At 50.5% G+C, this 19,154-nt stretch overlaps 1 protein-coding gene across 11 annotated transcripts in view; it reads left to right on the top strand.

The window, feature by feature from the left end:
- Positions 1 to 19,154, top strand: part of KIF17 (kinesin family member 17) — a 149,569-nt gene that overhangs the window by 42,607 nt on the left and 87,808 nt on the right. For 10 of the 11 annotated variants that reach the window (XR_016347804.1, XM_075906578.2, XM_075906577.2 and 7 more), the window contains 2 exons: positions 14,185 to 14,637; positions 17,980 to 18,080. Coding sequence is in view for 10 of the 11 variants with exons in the window: in XM_075906578.2 (XP_075762693.2) it covers positions 14,185 to 14,637; positions 17,980 to 18,080 (554 nt within the window). In the remaining variant the exon portion in view is untranslated. The remainder of the gene's footprint in view (positions 1 to 14,184; positions 14,638 to 17,979; positions 18,081 to 19,154) is intronic. The other variant, XM_075906575.2, reaches the window with a different exon arrangement.

Below are 19,154 nucleotides of genomic sequence, written 5' to 3'. Positions count from 1 at the left end.
ACTGGGCACCCATGACTTCAACACCCTCCGCTCATCCCCAGGCCTCCCACGGTTTCAACACCCCCCGCCTCCTCCAGTCCTTTGCCCCCCCCCCATGGTTTCAACATTCCCCCTCTGGTCCTCAAAACCCACCTCCCCACCCCACACAGCCCCAGGCCATCTCTGTGTCCATCCCTGCCAGCCCCTATCTGCAGGAGCAGCAATAACACTCACCTTCCAGGAGCAGGAGAAAAGTGAGTGCTGCTGCGTAGGTGGGCGGGCTTAGATTTTTTGTGCACCGCCATGTAGGTGTGCACGTTAAAGGAACAGTAGCACAGGCTCCCAACTGCCAAGGGAGGAGGGGTGGGGCTGAGCTCCCGCCTTGCATGCCAAGGAAAATCGGCTCGTGTGCCACTTGTGGCACACGTACTGGCAGTTGCTAACCCCTGCTCTAGGTAAACCATTGTCATGATGAAACAAAAGACAGAACTATGTAGCACTTTAAAGACTAACAAGATGGTTTATTAGGTGATGAGCTTTCATGGGCCAGACCCACTTCCTCAGATCAATATGTGGAAGAAAATCGTCACAACCATAGGGTATGTCTACACTACAGCGCTAATTCGAACTAACTTAGTTCGAATTAGTTAATTTGAACTAAGCTAATTCGAACTAACGCATCCAGACTAAAAAACTAGTTCGAATTAGTGTTTTGCTAATTCGAACTAGCATGTCCACACAGAGTGGACCCTGAACCGGGGTTAAGGATGGCTGGAAGCAGTGCCGGCAGGGCATCAGATGAGGACTTAGAGCGTGAAGCTGCTGTCTCAGGCTAGCCGAGGGCTGTGCTTAAAGGGACCCGACCCCCACCCCGGACAGACAGTTCTCAGGGGTGCCCCGCTTGCAAAGCAGTCCTGGCTTGGCTTGCCCGGAGTACCCACACTGGGCACATCACAGCACTCGGCCATCAGACCGGCTGCACTTGCCGTAGGCTGCCATCTGGGGAGAGGGGGCAATTGGGGGGCTGCAGGAGAGGTTCCACCCCCAGAAGCCCGCAGAGCCAGCCCAGTCCTCCCCATCGGGGGCTCGTACCCCATTCCTCCCTCACCTCCTTCCACTTACCCCTCCCTAGCCCCCCTTTCTGATGTACAAAATAAAGGACAATTGTGTTCAAAAATAGACTCTCTCTTTATTGAACAAAACTGGGGGAGACTGGGAAAAGGAGGGGGAAGAGAGAGGGTGGGAGAGGGGAGGGCAACTACAATGATGAGGGGTTTGGAACAGGTCCCATATGAAGAGAGGCTAAAGAGACTGGGACTTTTCAGCTTAGAAAAGAGGAGATGGAGGGGGGGATATGATAGAGGTCTATAAAAGCATGAGTGGTGTGGAGAGGGTGCATACAGAAAAGTTCTTCATTAGTTCCCATAATAGAAGGACTAGAAGACACCAAAGGAAAGGAATAGGTAGCAGGCTTCAAACTAATAACAGAAAGTTCTTCACAAAGCAAATAGTCAACCTGTGGAACTCCTTGCTGCAGGAGGCTGTGAAGGCTAGAACTAGAACAGAGTTTAAAGAGAAGTGAGATCAAGTCATGGAGGTTGGGTCCATGGAGTGGTATTAGCCAGGGGGTAGGAGTGGTGGCCCTGCCTAAAGTTTGTGGAAGGCTGGAGAGGGATGGCATGAGACAAATGGCTTGGTCACCTTCGTTGGTCCATCCCCTCCAGGGTCCCTAGGGTTGGCCGCTGTCGGCAGACAGGCTATTGGGCTAGATGGCCCTTTGATCTGACCCAGTACGGCCATTCTAAGCCCAGGGCTCAGGGTCAGGGGTCTCAGTGGACCACCTTGATTTTCATGCAAACCTGCTCCTGGGTGGCCAGGCTGGCAGCTCTCCTGCCCTAGACGGCCGCTTTCCTGTGCCTAGTGCGGAGGTCGTGCACGAGGTCCACGATGTCTGCACTGGACCAGGTGGGTGCCCGCCTCTTGCGGTCCCGGGCAAGCTCCCGGGAGCCACCAGCCTGGTCCCGGGAAGAGGGGGAGGGCTGGGGGGCATCGGGTGGCTGGCTCGAGCCATGCCAGGTGCAGGGTCTGCTGGCTGTGTGCTGGCAGGCTTGCACCTGGCACGGGCATCGTAGCCAGCCCGTACTCCTTTAAAGGGGCTGGGGCCGGGAGGGGGGCAGACGAGTTTCCCTGGTGTTGGCCAGAGTGGCCACCAGGGAAAGCTGGGGAGGGCTAGCCTCCCACTAGTTCGAATTAAGGGGCTACACACCCCTTAATTCGAACTAGTAAGTTCGAACTAGGCTTAGTCCTCGTAAAATGAGGTTTACCTAGTTCGAACCTGAAAGTAGGAATAAGAGATCCTCCGGAAAAGGGCTTATTTTCCGGAGAATCACGTCTAGACTGGCACTTTTCTCCGGCTTATCCCCAAGCTGGAAAAAAGCGGCAGCCATGTAAATGCAAATGCCGTGGGGGATATTTAAGTCCCCCGCGGATTTTGCTATTCCGAAGTCTACATTAGCATCTCTTTTCCGGAAAGGGGTGCCAATGTAGACACAGCCCAGGTGTGGCCTCATGAGAGCTGAATAAAGGGAAATAATCACTTCTCTAGATCTGTTGGCAATGCTCCTTCTAATACAACCTAATATGCCATTAGCCTTCTTGCTTACAAGGGCACACTGTTGACTCATATCCACTGTAACCCCCAGGTCCTTTTCTGCCAAACTGCTACTTAGCCAGTCGGTCTCCAGCCTGTACCAATGCTTGGGATTCTTCTGTCCCAAGTGCAGGACTCTACACTTGTCCTTGTTGAACCTCATCAGATTTATTTTGGTCCAATTGTCTAATCTGTCCAGGTCACCCTGAACCCTATACCTGCCCTCCAATGTATCTGCCTCACTCCCTAGCTTACTGTCCTCTGCAAACTTGCTGAGGGTGCAATCCAAACTTGTTGAGGTCATTAATAAAGATTTTGAACAAAGCCAGTCCTAGAACCGATCCTTGAGACACTCCGCTAGAAACTGACTGCCAACCTGACATCAAGCCATTGATCAGTACCCGTTGGGTCCGACAGTCCAGTCAGCTTTCTATCCATCTTACAGTCCATGTATCCAATCTACACTCCCTTAACTTGCTGGCAAGAATATTGTGGGAGACCGTATCAAAAGCTTTGCTGAAGTCAAGGTATATCACATTCACTGATTTTCCCATATCCACAGAGACAGTTACCTCATCATCGAAGTTAATCAGATTGGTCAGGCATGACTTTCCCTTGGTGAATCCATGTTGTCTATTCCTGATCACTTCCCCCTCTTCCAAGTGCTTCAAAATGTATTCCTTGAGGCTCCCCTCCATGATTTTTCCTGGGACTGAGGTAAGGTATGTAGTGCCCTGGATTTTCCTTCCCTTTTTTAAAGACGGGCACTACATTTGCCTTTTTCCAATCATCTGAGATCTCTCCCAATCTCCACAAGTTTTCAAAGATAATGGCCAAAGACTCCGCAATGACATTTGCCAACTCCCTCAGTACCCTTAGATGCATTAAATCCGGACCCATGGATTTGTGTATGTTTAGCTTTTCTAAATAGTTCCTAACCTGTTCTTCTTCGAGTGCTCCCCGTGGGTGCTGCACTCTGGGTACTGGTGCGTCCTCGCGCCTGCAACCAGAGACCTTTTCCAGCAGTTTCTGCCTTGCTGCACAGGCGCCCCAGCGCCCCCTAGTGCCGTTGGGATCCTGAGGCGCCTGCGTGTCTCGGCTCCTCAGTTCCTTCTCTACTATCCTCTGCAGCAGACGGAGTCTTTGAGTTCTCCTTCTTTCTGTAAAAAATAGACAAATTTCCAGTTTAATGCCCCAGTTTCTTCAGAATCCAAGTTCTTTAGTACCCTTCTCCTTACCCAGTTGGTTAAAACAAACCAAAAAAACCCAAGAACAACAAAATTTTTCTCTGTTGCGGCTTGCCGCCTTTCCCCCCGGCGCTTCATGCCCAGCTCCCCGGGTTTCAAACGATGTGAGACATGCCGCAATGCGATGCCCGTTTCTGACGGAAACGCAAAGTGTATCAAGGGATTGGGAGAAGCTTATCAGACACAAAAGTGCTCCCACTGTCTGAAACTCACCGCAAGAGCGTGGCGCGATAGAGCCAATAGACTTAAAACGCTGCTCTACGAGAAGTCCCTGTGACCATCTACTGAGGACTCTGACGGCTCCACAACTGACTTCACGGGATAAGGGTATGGATACGAATCATCCCTCTGCCCTTCTCAGCCATACAACTTCTAAACCGAGCCTTTCCCTGACTCCCTCGCTACCTTTGGCACCGACAGCCGCATGGGTCAGCACTGGAGACAGACCAGGAACTTCGGGCGCAATGGCGCACAAATCTCTGACTCATAAGAGAGCCCACTCGGAGCCGAAATAAATGGTGACGGCACCGCAGACTACGGCACCGGAGACACCAGATACTCCGTTGATGCCCATGAACCACGGTACAGATCGAACGGCACCAAGGCACCACAGTAAAACGGCTCTGAGGCCGGCACTGAAAAGACTGCACCGACGTTCCACCGCCAGATCAATCGGCACCAGAACCAACTAGTGTGCTGCACTCGCCTCTGGCACCTACAATCTCCATGGCAGCAAGGTCACCACTGGCACCATCCAGGCCACACCACTCCACACTGAGGGAGGGCCGTAGTCGGCACCTATCGCCACCGCGGAGTTTTACTCCTGCGGCACCGCTCTGACCGGCCTCTTCCGCTTGGTCCGCCTGGTCCTGACAATCGCCTGCACTTTCTCGTTCACTGAGCAAAACAGGCACCAGGTCTAGGAGCAGATTTTCTTCTCAACACTCCAGTCCGGCACCTAGACCATCATCCTGGCAACCTACTCTGGTGCAATATGCATACCCCCCCTCCATCACCATGGTATGCACAGCAATATGCCTACCCACCACCACCCTATACCACTCAATGGCAGCCGTGGGAACCGCAGCCAAAGAAGGTCCACCGTCGTGCTTCTTCCACAGTGTCTCGTCCTCCTTCTGCTTCACCATCCAACACTGCTCCTGCTGCTGAGCAACCCTCTCCAGCTCATTCGGACATACAGGACTCCCTTTCTGAAGGGGAAGATAGATTCCCCACTCCATAACTCTTCATCATCCCCAGACAATGCTGTCACCTCTGAAACCCCACCACCGGGTGATGATGTTAAAAAGTTTCAAGAGTTGTTCAAGAGAATGGCCCTGGGCACAGCAACGAGACCTCCAGAAAGTCCAAGTAAAGCATTACCAACTTCTGCATACACTGCAACCTCCAACTGCTTCTCGGATAGCAATCCCTATGGATGAGGCTATTATGGACCTTTCTGACATCATCTGGCAAACTCCAGCTTCTATTGCCCCAACAAGTAAAAGGGTTGACCGCAAATATTTCGTCGCTCCCAAAGATTCAGATTTTCTTTTTACTCACCCCCCTCCAAACTCACTAGTGGTGAACTCTGCTTGCCACAAAGGGAAACAGCCGAACTTCAGAAATACCCCACAGGACAAAGACCACAAAAGGGTTGACATTATGGGTCATAAGATTTACACCTCTGCTACCCTGCTCCTTAGAGCATCAAACTATACTGCAATGCTCACAGACTATGATCACGTGAACTATTCCAAGCTGCAGGACCTTCTCCAATTCTTACCGGAGCAACAACGGCCGGCCCTCTTGAATATCATGCACGAGGGCCATAATGTCGCCCGTACCGCTTTGCAATCCGCCGTAGATGTAGCGGACACAGCAGCTCATGTCACAGCGTCTGCCACAGTCTTACGCAGGCTCTCGTGGCTACAGGCATCCGGCATTCCAAGGGATCTTCAACACAAGGTAGAAGACGTACCTTTTGATAAGATCAGCTTATTCCTCGGCCAAAACAGATGAGATATTACATCCCATGAAAGACTCCCGTACTACCCTCAGAACTCTGGGAATGTACACCCCCCCCTTCAACATACCAGGACCAGCTACCAACCATACCAACGCCCTAGAGAACCCTTTAGGCAACAGACAAGACAGGATTTCTGTCAGAGACAAAGACCACAGCGCCATAGGCCTTAACACCAGCAGCAGCAGCGTTCAGCTGCCCACCAGTCGGTGACCAAACAACAAATTTGAAATTCATGTTGAGGGCCAGAAAGCCACTCCTATACCACCAATAACCGATACTCTTCAATTCCACCACCCTCTCCGGACCTACCACTGGGTCCTCATTACATTAGACAAATGGGTCCTGGAGTTGATCCAATACGGTTATGTTATCCCATTTGCTTCCCTGCCACCCACCCACCCCTCTTCCCCGTCTCCCTTCAGGGACCCATCTCATGAAACCCTCCTCGACCAACAGATGTCACATCTTCTACAACTGGATGCCATAGAACCAGTGCCACCAGAGTTCCACGGTCGGGGATTCTACTCAACCTACTTCCTAACACAGAAAAAGAACGGGGGATGGCAACCCATTTTGGATCTAAGACGACTCAACAAATATATCGCCTACCAGCGTTTCAAGATGGTTACCTTAGCGACAATAATCCCAGCACTCGACCAAGGCGATTGGCTTTCGGCTTTCGACCTGCAGGATGCCTATTTTCATATTATGGTCTGTCCTGCATACAGACGCTTCCTACATTTCGCAGCGGGCACCCGACTTTACCAGTACAAAGTGCTCCCCTTTGGCCTTTCAGCTGTCCCAAGGGTTTTCTCCAAAACCCTGGCAGTGATAATGGCAGCACCCTGACGGCAAGGGGTTATGCTATACCCATATTTGGACGATTGCCTCATAAAAGGTCCCTCCTATCATGAATCCAAGGCCATGACCGACACCACAGTGCACCTTCTTGTCAACCTGGGGTTCCACATAAACCACGCAAAATCCTCTCTACTGCCAACACAGAGGTTAGAGTTCATAGGTGCTTACCTCGACACAGTGGCAGCAGAGGCCACACTGCCCAAACACAGGTTTGTCACCATTCACGACCTTATCAATACTGCACGCTTAACCCCTACCATGACAGTGTGCCAATGTCTCAAAATTCTTGGACATATGGCATCTACGACATACGTAGTCAAAATGGCCAGACTCCACATAAGGAGTCTTCAGTCATGGCTGGCAACATCCTACAAGCCTTCCAGGGATCCACTCTCCAAGACCGTGGCTATCCCGCCTCATATCCTCAAATCCCTCTGTTGGTGGACAGACCCACAAAACATGTTGGAGGGCGTTCCCTTCCAGACTCCTCCACCTATTCTCACACTAACCACAGATGCCTCCCTTATGAGCTGGGGAGCCCATTTGGACAATATTACAGCACAGGGCAAATGGTCGCTCACGGAACAAACTTTTCATATCAATTTCCTCGAACTGCGAGCAGTCAGATACGCCTGTCAACGCTTTGAACAATACATAGCACACAAGTCAATCACCATCATGACAGACAACACCACGTGCATGTATTACATCAACGACCAGGGCGGAGCTCGATCCCCATCCCTATGCACAGAAGCCATCGAGTTCTGGAACTGGTGTCTCATGCACCAAGTTACCTCAACAGCCTACTGTCTCCCAGGCGAACTGAACATCACAGCGGACATATTAAGCCGCACGTTCCATGACCAACACGAGTGTGAAATAAACAGATGTGCTCTCACTCCACTTTTCCTCCATTGGGGGCAACAACACATATATCTTTTTGCCACAAAGATCAACAGAAAATGCCATCTTTACTGCTCCAGAGGGGCCTTAGGGAGACATTCCCTTGGGGATGCCTTTTCCATCTCATGGAACACGCACCTCCTCTATGCCTTTCCGCCCTTCCCTCTTCTGCACAGGGTCCTCAACAAGATCAGGGCAGATCAGGCGCAAGTCATTTTGGAGGCACTCGCGTGGCCCAGACAGACATGGTACCCTTACCTTCACAAGATGGCGATGACGGACCCGCTCCCACTCCCGCTCTATCACAATCTCCTGTCACAAAATCATGGAAGGATGCTCCATCCAGACTTTCACAAGCTCCATCTTCACGCCTGGCTCCTTCATGGCTCCAAAATGCCAAGACTTCCTATTCGGAGTCGGTGAAAAACATACTGATCAATAGTAGACGATATTCTACTAGGAAAACATACCTATACAAATGGAAGAGATTTTGCCATTGGTACAATGCCTCACATTCAACACAGCCAGAATCCGCCCCCATTCCTATCCTTCTAGACTACTTACTTTGAAGCTATCAGGCCTAGCCATTAGCACGATTAAGGTCTATGCAGCTGTCATTGCAGCCTTTCATCACCCTGTTGACTGCACGTCCTTCTTTGCTAATCCATTGAGTAAGCCCTTAAGGAAGCGCTTAGTTAACACCTTCCCAGCCATCTGCCCACCGGTCCCTATATGGGATCTGAACCACATTCTGAAAAGCTTAACAAAATGCTGCCACTTGGTCATCCGATCACTCATTTGCGCAACATTACGCACTTTCCTCTTCAATTGCTTCCTCCATGGTGGTGGGACACGCAGTACTATCCACAGTGACTACCAAACTGCTCCAAACCCACCTCCACGAGCCGACAACCACTCTGTAGTCACCCAGGGTATGTCTACACTACAGCACTAATTCGAACTAACTTAATTCGAATTAGTTAATTCAAACTAAGCTAATTCGAATTAGTGCATCTAGACCTAAAAACTAGTTCGAATTAGCGTTTTGCTAATTTGAACTAGCATGTCCACACTGAGTGGACCCTGAACCGAGGTTAAGGATGGCCGGAAGCAGGGCCAGCAGGGCATCAGATTAGGACTTAGAGCATGGAGCTGCTGCCTCAGGCTAGCCGAGGGCTGTGCTTAAAGGGACCCGACCCCCACCCCGGACAGACAGTTCTCAGGGGTTCCCCGCTTGCTTGTCTAACTCGATGAGGGACAGCAAAGCAGTCCTGGCTTGCAGTGCCCTAAATTCCCACACTCGGCACATCACAGCACTCAGCCATCAGCCCAGTGGCACTTGCCGCAGGCTGCCATCCGGGGAGGGGGGGTCAATTGAGGGGCTGCAGGAGAACTTCCACCCCGAGGAGCCCGCAGTGCCAGCCCAGTCCTCCCCATCGGGGGCTCGTATCCCATTCCTTCCTCACCTCCTTCCACTTACCCCTCCCTAGTCCTCCTTCCTGATGTACAAAATAAAGGACACGTGTGTTCAAAAATAGAAACTCTCTTTAACAAAACTGGGGGGGGAGGGAATAAAACTGGGGAGATGGGGGAAAGGGCAGGAGAGAGTGTGGGAGGGGGGAGGGGGAAAACTGGGAGGAGGGAGCTGGAAGGGGGAAGCAAGGGAAAGGAGGGGGAGGGGAAACTCAGGGATTGGGGTGGGGGTCTCGCCAGGCCAACCGCCTCCGAGCATGGCGAGGGAGGGGGCCTCGGTGTCCCCAGGGGGATGGGGTGGAGGGTGCGGAGGTTGAGGTGGGGGGTGTGGACATTGAGGAAGAGGGTGTGGGGGTTGAGGAGGAAGAGGTGGGAGGGGGGGCAGGAGTGGGGGGGGGCAGCAGGCGCAGGACCAGCACGGGGCACCATGTTCTGCAGCAGGGCCTGAAGGTTTGAGTTCAGCCCTCGGACCTCAGCCAGCTGCTCCTGGCTGAGCTGCAGGTCTGCCCGCATCCAGGCCTTCACTGTGCGGTGCAGGGATCGCAAGGACCCCAGGTGCTGGTCCCAGTACTCCTGCTCCGTGGCTGTGGTCTGGAGCAGGCCGCAGGTGCAGGGGCATGTCCTGGGCAGGGTGGTGCGCCCTGCACGAGCAGCTGGTGCAGCTGTAGAGAAAGAAGAGAAGTGGTCCGTTCTCCCTGGGGACGCAGCGGATGATGCCCAGCTCCCTCCCCCCCCACGACATGAGGGTGACCATGCCCTGCACCGTCAGAGCCACTGTGCTTGTACAGAGGCCATGGTCAGGATGTCTGGCTCTCCCTGGGACAGGGAGCTGCCCCAAGACCACACCCATGTCCCTGTACCATGTATAGTGTGGCTGGGGCGGCGGGGGTGGGGGGGGGGGAGATGTCCCCTGCCTCCGTGTACAGGGGACATGTGAAGGGAAAGCATCCTGCTGGGTCCCACCCCGGGGTCGGGAGCATGTCAGGTCTCTTCACACATTCGTGTGCCTATTGGGCCATGGCCCCTGGGTGTCACGCAGCTGGAGCCACCTGCCCAGTGCCATGGCACGTGCTCGCACGTGCACAGGTGTCTGCATGATCCGTGGAAGGCATGGCCCACGCACACGGTCTCTGGTCTCCCTCCCGCCTCCCCCCCCCCCCCGAACTACTTAATTCGAACTACTTACCCGGTACGGTCTCCCTGGACGACCCTGCTGGAACAGCGGGCGGTGGCCCAGCCAGTGCGCCCGGGTCAGGGCCCTCCGGTCCTGGCTCGCTGTCCTCCGGGCTGGCATGGACCGCCCCGCCCCGCCCCCCAAGAGTCAGTTGAGGGCGGGGAAGTAGGGGCAGGTGGCAGCCCCTGCTGCGGCGCCACCCCTGGTGGCCCTGGTGTACGCCTGACACAGCTGCTTTACTTTCAGGTGCACCTGCTCCTGGATGCACCTGTGTCCCTTTCAGGCCATGGCGGCTGCTATGCGGCCGCATTCCTCCACCTAGTGCGGAGACTGCCGCGTTCCTCCACCTAGTGAGGAGATCATGGAGGTTGGGGGCCTGCCCCCAAACCTCAATGAGGTCCATGATCTCCGCACTAGACCAGGAGGGCGTGCACCGTCTACGGCCCCTGGATGGCCCCTGGGTGCTGGGGGACTGGGCAGGGGACGGCTCGCTGGCACCGGCACCCTGGCTCATCGTGGGGCCACTGGGTCGGGGCAGAGACCGCTGGCAGGGCTGGCTGTGTCAAGTGCCGTCTGGCCAGAGTCTACCCCTTTAAGGGCCCGGGGCTGGGGGAGAGGAGAGGAGTTTTCCAGGTTGTGCCCAGAGTGGCCACCAGGGGAACCTGGGAAGGTCTAGCCTCCCACTAGTTCAAATTAAGTGGCTACACAGCCCTTAATTCGAACTAGTTAATTCGAACTAGAATGAGGTTTACCTAGTTCGAATTAAGTGCTCCGCTAGATCGAATTAAGTTCGAACTAACGGATCGCTAGTGTAGCGCCTATCAAAGTTAATTCGAACTAACGGCTGTAGACATACCCCCAAAGTGGAGCAACCCCGGGGACCACTCGAAGAAGAAGAAAGAGTTACCTTGTGCAGTTATGGTGGTTCTTCAAGATGTCCCGTGGGTGCTCCACTACCCTTCCTCCTTCCCCTGCTTTGGAGCCTTGCTCTCTAGTGGGTAGAGAAGGAATGGAGGAACCTCACCGTGCAGGCGCCTCAGGATCCCCGCGGCACTAGGGGGTGATGGGGCACCTGCGTGGCACGGCAGAAACTGCTGGATAAAGTCTCCGGCCACCGGCGCGAGGACGCACCAGCACCCAGAGTGGAGCACCCATGGAGACACATCTCGAAGAACCACCGTTACTGCACAAGGTGAGTAACTTTCTTTCCCCACCAAGGGCTGTCTACCTCCTTCCCAAAGTGTGTTGCCTCGTGCCTTAGTCTAGAAGCTGACCTTGTCTGTGAAGGCAGATGCAAAGAAAGCATTGAGTACTTCAGCTTTTCCCACATCATCTGTCACTAGGTTACCTTCCTCATCCAGTAAGGGCCCCACACCCTCTCTGATAACCCTCTTATTGCTAATGTGCCTGTAGAAACCTTTCTTGTTACCCTTCACATCCCTTGCTAGCTGCAATTCCAATTGCGCTTTCACCTTCCTGATAACTCTGCATTCTCGAGCAATATATTTATACTCCTTCCTAGTCATCTGTCCAAGTTTCCATTTCTTGTAAGCTTCCTTTTTGTGTTCTTCCTTTTTAAGTTCACCAAGGATTTCCCCAGTAAGCCAATCTGGTTGCCTACCATATTTGCTTTTCTTATTGCACATCAGGATGGTTTCTTCCTTTACCTTTAATAAGGCTTCTTTAAAATACTGCCAGCTCTCCTGGACTCTTTTCCCCTTCATGTTGTGTCCCAGGGTATCCTGCCCATCAGTTCTCTGGAGGAGTCAAAGTCTGCTTTTCTGAAGTCCAGGGTGGGTATTTTGCTACTCTCCTTTCTTCCTTTGGTCAGAATCCTGAAATTTACCATCTCATGTTCACCCACCTCTACTTCCCCTACTAGTTCCTCCCTGTTTGTGAGCAGCAAGTCAAGCTGCGCATGGCCCCCTGGTTGGTTCCTTCAGCACTTGTACCAAGAAGTTATCCCCAACATTCTTCAAAAACTTCCTGGATTGCCTATGTACTGCTGTATTGGTCTCCCAACAGATGTCAGGGTGATTGAAGTCCCCCATGAGAACCAGGGCCTGTGGAAGCTTCTCTCAGTTGTCTGAAGAAAGCCTCATCTACCTCATCCACTTGATCCGGTGGTCTATAGCAGACACCAACCACAACATCACCCCTGTTGCTTCCACCTCTAAATTTATCCCATAGACTCTCAACAGGCTTTTCTCCCTCTGCTCAGAGCTCCAGTATATAATCATACTGCTCCCTGACATACAATGCAACTCCTCCTCCTTTTATCCCCCACCTGTTCTTCCTGAACAGTTTATACTCTTCCATGACAGTGCTCCAGTCATACAGGTCATAACACCATTTCTCCATTATTCCAATCAAATCATAGTTTTTTGACTGGACCAGGACTTCTAATTCTTCCTGTTTGTTTCCCAGGCTTCTCGCATTTGTGTACAAACATCTTAGATAACCAGTTGATTGCCCTACCTTCTTCATTTGAATCAGGGGTGCTCCTTTGTTGCTCGTTCCTCTTTTTGTTTCTTCCCGGTATCCGACTTACCCACTTGCCTCAGGGCATTAGTCACTGTCCCCCAGTTAAAACTAGTTTAAAGCCCTTTTCACTAGGTTTGCAATCCTGCCCGCAAAGATGCTCTTTTCTCTCTTGGTTAGGTGGATCCCCTCTCTTCCTAACAATCTTTGTGCCTGGAACAGAGTCCAATGGTCAAAGACACCAAAACCCTCTCTCCGATACCACCTGCGCAACCATGCATTTACTTCCTCAATTCAACGGTCCCTACCTGGATCTTTTCCTTCAACAGGGAGGATGTACAAGAACACCACTTGCACTTCAAATTCCTTGATACTTCTTCCCAGCACTACATAATCTGCTGTGACTCGCTCAAGGTCATTTTTGGCTGTATTGTTAGTTCCTACATGGAGAAGCAGTAAGGGGTAGTGATATGAAGGTTTGATCAGTTTCGGAAGAGTCTCGATCACATCCTGAATGTGAGCTCCCAGTAAGCTGCACACTTCGAGATTCCAGGTCTGGATGTCAGATGGATTACTCAGTCCCTCTTGGGAGGGAGTCCCCGATCATCACCACCTGTTGTCTTTTTTTTGGGTGGGGGCGGTCGTGGAACCCCCATCCCTAGGACTACATATCCCATGCCTTCTGGTGGATTGTGTACCCTTCTGATTTCTTCCCTGAGAGGTTTCTACCAAAGCATTCTCCACCACAGTGCCTGTGGAGAGATTCTGAAAGTGTTTACTTACCTTTACAGGAAATTTGGTTCCCCCAATCCTTTTTCTGTAATATGCTTGAACTGATCTTCCTTTCTGGCAATTCACATCCTCTGAGGCTTATACTACCTCTGTCTCTCTCCTGACCTTCCTGAATTCACACCTCCTTGACTTGACTGTCATTTCCATTCTCACTTATTTCCACCCCTTTCATTTCTCTCTCCCTGGCTAGCATTTATCATTTAACTCCATGAAATATCCTGGGGGACAGTTTGTATGAAAGAACCTTTACAAGGTGCTGAGTTTCTTCTGCTAAGTGCTGTGTACCCTCATCTTCCACTGAAGCTTATGGGAGTTGAAAGTGCTTATGAGATCAGAAGCTAAAGCGGCTCAAGACATTTTGCTGTGTAATTTGGGAACCAAGGCCTTGATTCAGCAAAATAGGTAAGCACATGATTTCAATGAGATTAAAGTATGTGATTCAAGTTAAGGCTGTGTATAAGTGCACTGCTGAATTGGGGCCTATATGCTTACAAAAATCTATGGCTCAAAATGAAATATGGTGCCAAGGCAAGATATCTGGTTTTTGATGAAGTTGTTCCTTAAAAGAACTTGAACCAACATTATTTTCTTACAGATGAAAGAGGAGAGGATCACCTTAGGGCTGCGAAACTTAACCTAGTGGATCTGGCTGGAAGTGAGAGGCAGTCCAAAACTGGAGCTACAGGAGAGCGTCTCAAAGAGGCCACCAAAATTAACCTTTCTCTCTCAGCACTGGGCAATGTCATCTCAGCTCTGGTAGATGGCAGGTGCAAACACATTCCCTATCGAGACTCAAAGCTGACCCGGTTGCTGCAGGACTCCCTTGGGGGAAATACAAAGACCCTCATGGTGGCCTGTCTGTCTCCTGCTGATAACAACTATGACGAGAGCCTCAGCACTTTGCGCTATGCAAACCGGGCAAAGAACATCAAGAACAAGCCCCGTATCAATGAGGATCCCAAGGATGCTCTGCTAAGAGAATATCAGGAGGAGATCAGGAAGCTGAAGGCAATTTTGGCTGAACAGATGAATACAAATAATGTGTCAGGTACAATGCACTTGAACTGTTCCAGAATTGCTATATCATTAGCGAGAAAATTACACCGTTAATATGCAGGGTGCACATTGGCATTTCTCCCCAACCTCCTTCCTATTTCTTGGGGAAGGCTTTTTTCAGTCCAACGCCAGCAGCTTTGTCCTTTGGATAAGGTGGGGGTTAGAGTGGGAACATCCTGTTTTTTGGATGGGATGGGTATAATATAGGAGGTTTCTGAAGCACTGCTAGAAGGGTCCAGTCAGGGCAAATTGCTTAGAGATGGAGCTGCTTACGGCCCAAAACTGTGATCCTCCACTATAAGGCACACCGAACCAGCATGTTCACCACTCAGGCTAGCAAAAAGTCACATAAGTTCTCCCTAGACATTCCAGCTTTTCTGTGAACCACTTCTTACACAGATGAGATGTTATGAAAACCAGTCTCACCAAATCTGAATATCAGAGGGGTAGCCGTGTTAGACTGAATCTGCAAAAGCGACGAGGAGTCCTGTGGCACCTTATAGACTAACTGAAGTGTAGGAGCATAAGCTTTCGTGGGCAAAGACATCATGCATCTGACGTCATGCATCTGACGAAGTGGGTCTTTGCCCACGAAAGCTTATGCTCCTACACTTCAGTTAGTCTATAAGGTGCCACAGGACTCCTCGTCGCTTTTGCAAATCTGAATAGGTTCTTCTGATCCCAAAGGAAAAAATAAAAGGTAGAGAGTAAAATTGTTAAAAGAATTAAATTATGTACACCAATTACAAAATTCTTGGTGCAGGCTTGTAGCAGAGATTAAGTAATCTCTGGAATACATCCTTTGTTAAGATAGGTATTTAGTCCTTTCAGGCTCAGTTCATAGCAAAGATGTTCTAGAAGAGATGAGCTGGAATGAAGACAAAAATAGAGGAGCCCTCAGGGCTCTCTTTTTACCTTTGCCTATGTGTGAAAGCATGTCCCAAGATGCAGTTTGTCACTTGAGCAAGTCACCTATCCATGCATGACACAGTCCTTTTTAGGTAGCAGCCATGGCTTACATGATGGTCTGAACACACTGCAAAGTTCCTCAGATATGGATTGACACCTATTCAGGCTCATTGTCAGGGAAATACTGCTATTCAGTTGACTAGCAACTCTTTTACAGTAAGTTGGCCAAGTTCCCTGTTGAAGCAAACATTTGAAATACAAATACATAGCCAATACTCATAACTTCAAATACAAAATGATACATGCATATGAATAGTTTAAACAGAATCAGTGAATCATCAGCTTTCAATAGACTCCTCATTTGGCCCATTTTGTACAAGATTTGTACAATTTTGCAACAATGTTTTGTAGGTTTATATTACAATCCAATAATGTCAGAGTGGGAACTTTAAGAAGGAGAGCAGCTTCTAGAACCAATCCTCCACACTCCTGGATCAGAGCAACCCTTTATGTAGGGAGTAAGACTAGGGCCTTTCTTTCCTTTCGCTACCCCAGCCAGAAGCAGCCTTCAAGAGAGCAGGCAATGTCCATGCCCCATTTACCTCTTTCCTACTATTGATCTTCCCCTCCCAGGCCCGGGGATATATTAGGTTGCCACATTAGGTGGCCTCATTTCATTTGCTATCACATGGGTATTCTTGACTTTTCTCTAGAAAATGAGATAAGTCTGCCCAATGAAGGGAGCTGCACAGGGACTATGAAGCTTGAAACATTTACAAGATTATTGCTCTGTTCAACCATACCTCTTGCTTACATCCCTGCAGCTTTACACTGGGGTAAATAGGTAGCATTCTCCAGCAGTTATAGCAGGGAATGAGGCATCAGGACTTGAGGTTCTGTTCTCAGCTCTGCTGATAATTTTCTGTCTGACTAAGACAAGTTCAATAATATTTATGTGCCTCAGTATCCTCAATGGTAAAATCAGAATAAAAATGACCTCCCTGAGTGAATAGTTAGAAACCAAGTAGAGGAAGACTAATTCCGTGGTCACCAACTGGTCAATTGCAATCGACTGGTCCATCGTGAGGCCTTGACCAGTCGATCGTGAGGCATTCAGGCCCCCCTCCCGAGAAGCCCCACTACCTCCCTCCAGCATAGTGCCAGCTTCCTGTTGGGTGGATGGACATACTGCCTGCTTCGCACCACTTCCGGGGGTTCCGGAAGTGCGCTGGCTGCTCCCCTCCCACAGCTCTGTGGCGTGCCGGGCGCGCTGCGGGAGGAGGCGTTGGCCCTGGAGGAGGAACACAGCGGCTTCCCTGTACCACAGGAGGGGTGAGTTGAGCACAGGGGTTTCCCTGTGCCGCGGGAGCAGGGGTTGGCCCCGGGGTAGGTGCGCACGGGGATTTGGCTGTGCTGCGGGGGGTGGGGGTTGGCCACAGAGGAGACATGTGCCAGCTTCCCTCTGGGAGAGGGGGAGAATCATGGAAGGAGGCAGGTGTAGGGGACTCTCTGCCCCCACTGGACCCCTGTTCCCTCTCCCTTCTCCCCACCCTCAGAAACCTGTCCCCACTGGCACCCTTTTAGTGGAAGAGCAAACATGATCTTTCGGTCACCCTTATATTCCTCTTTCCATAAGGAATAAGGGGGCTTAGAAAAGAAAGGGTTTTTCTGACATTTGGTCCAGTCTAGACAGGTCAAATGTTAGAAAAACTTCTTCCTACAGAAGAATTGTGGGGGAAAAAAGCAGCAGTATAAGAGTTGGGGATAGCAAGTAATGGAGAGTAGGAGAGTGGAGAGAGCAGGGCTTCAAGGAAGGGGCAGGGCATCAAGGAAGAGTCAGGGCAGTAGATCTTGACTTGTTCTGTCATTTAAAAAGTGATCTTGGGTGTAAAAAGGTTGGAGACCACTGCTCTAATTAATGCTATATTCTAAGCATCTCTCACTCTTGCCTTTACTGCCATAGTCCTTTCACATCACTATTCCCAGTACAGCTCTCAGAAATGTGGATTCACTGCCCAGAGAATGATGCCTTTCTATGCTGAAGGGTTTAGTGTCCCACATGGTAAATTTCCCATTGTCAGTCTGGCTATAGGCAGAGATCATACTATTGTAGCTCTCAGTTATACCCTGGAAAATAATAGCTAGAACCTACGTAGACTAGACAATATTATCCTCAGCCTTTTACATTCTTGGAAGAAAGCTGTTTAAAACATTGTCATTCCACACAACAATTACGTTCTCTCAGGTGGAGTCCCAGCACACAGCATTCTCTAGCAGCGTGGACTGTTTTATGTGAGCACAATTTATAGTAGTGTCTAAACTTGCACATTCCCAGTTATCTGTGAGGCTCCTTCTGTTGTTTATCTGCCCAATGATCTTCAGACAATTCTCTGTAGTAGGTCAGTGATTTTTCTCCTTTCCTTAGTAGGGCTGTTACCTGCTGAGACTACTCAGCTGGAACTGAAGCCAGCTCTCCTACCTGACTTCCAGCCAGATGTCGAGGCAGAGAAGCAGCTGATCAGAGAAGTAAGCCAAGGAGCATGATCCCCAAGTTGTTTCCTGCTACAGTTTGCACACTTTTATAATCCTCAGCATAAAGGGGTGCTGTGTGACTCTCAGTACATGCACCTCAATCTTTGGTCTTATACCACAGACAGAATCTGTGTTGTTGGAGATCTTGTTACAATACTGTTGTTTCTCAACATTCAGAGCTGTCCCATTCATAGGACAGTCCCAGGCCTCACACTTGGAGCAGTCATGTGATTCAGAGGGTCATAGAGCCTGGACAGCACAGGGACCAGCAGCAGAGTGACTGGCCCTGCTCTGTCTCACTAGCTCCCAGCATCGTTCAGGAGAGGAGGGGTCAGGGGCTCTGGGAAGAATGGGGGCCAAGCAGGAGCAGGAAGTGGTGGGCTGGGGATTGAGCCTGGGACAGAGGTGGATGTCTCAGGCCCAGCACCCCTATAGGACAGCACTGCCAACATTGTTCCATTTTGCTTTGGGGATGGGATGGAATTGGGTTCTCTGCATGGTTTAAATTGCATTGTAGAGATGCCTTAGCTTTCAGCATTCCCTGCTATTCCAGTGTTGACTCTCCTTTCACCAAAGAGTCCAGTGATCCTGATGTGTCTAACAATTGAGCCACGTCCTGAGCTTTCTAGTCACTCCTTACTTAGGTTTTGTTTACACTACTTTTTAAAGTGTAGTTGCAGCAGCACTGCTGTGACAGCACTTTAACACAGCAGTGTGATCAAGGCATTAGCACTGGGAGAAAGATCTTCCAGCGCTGTCGGTAAACCACCTCCATGGGGAGTAGTTAATAGCGCTGAGAACCTGTTTACATTTGCACTTTGCAGCACTGTAACTTGTTGTGCTGTCAAGGCTTTTCCTCACACTAGCATGACAAAATGCAGAAGTGGGGGCTCGCAAGAGCACCCCAAAAACCTTGTCTCTACAGGCTTTGGTACAAAACTTCTCCCCAAAATCATAATACCTGGATTTTGGAGAATATCCACTACCACCACTCAAGTAATTCCACAAAAAAAGTCAGGGAAGAGATCATTTGGGAAATCTCTTCCCTAAGGTAAAACTAGGACACCA

Source organism: Pelodiscus sinensis, chromosome 24 (genome assembly GCF_052426305.1).
Source record: "Pelodiscus sinensis isolate ZL-2025 chromosome 24, ASM5242630v1, whole genome shotgun sequence".
Lineage (NCBI taxonomy): Eukaryota > Metazoa > Chordata > Testudines > Trionychidae > Pelodiscus > Pelodiscus sinensis.
The sequence above is the reverse complement of the archived record's forward strand: the minus strand, read 5'-3'. Positions and strand labels throughout refer to the sequence as shown.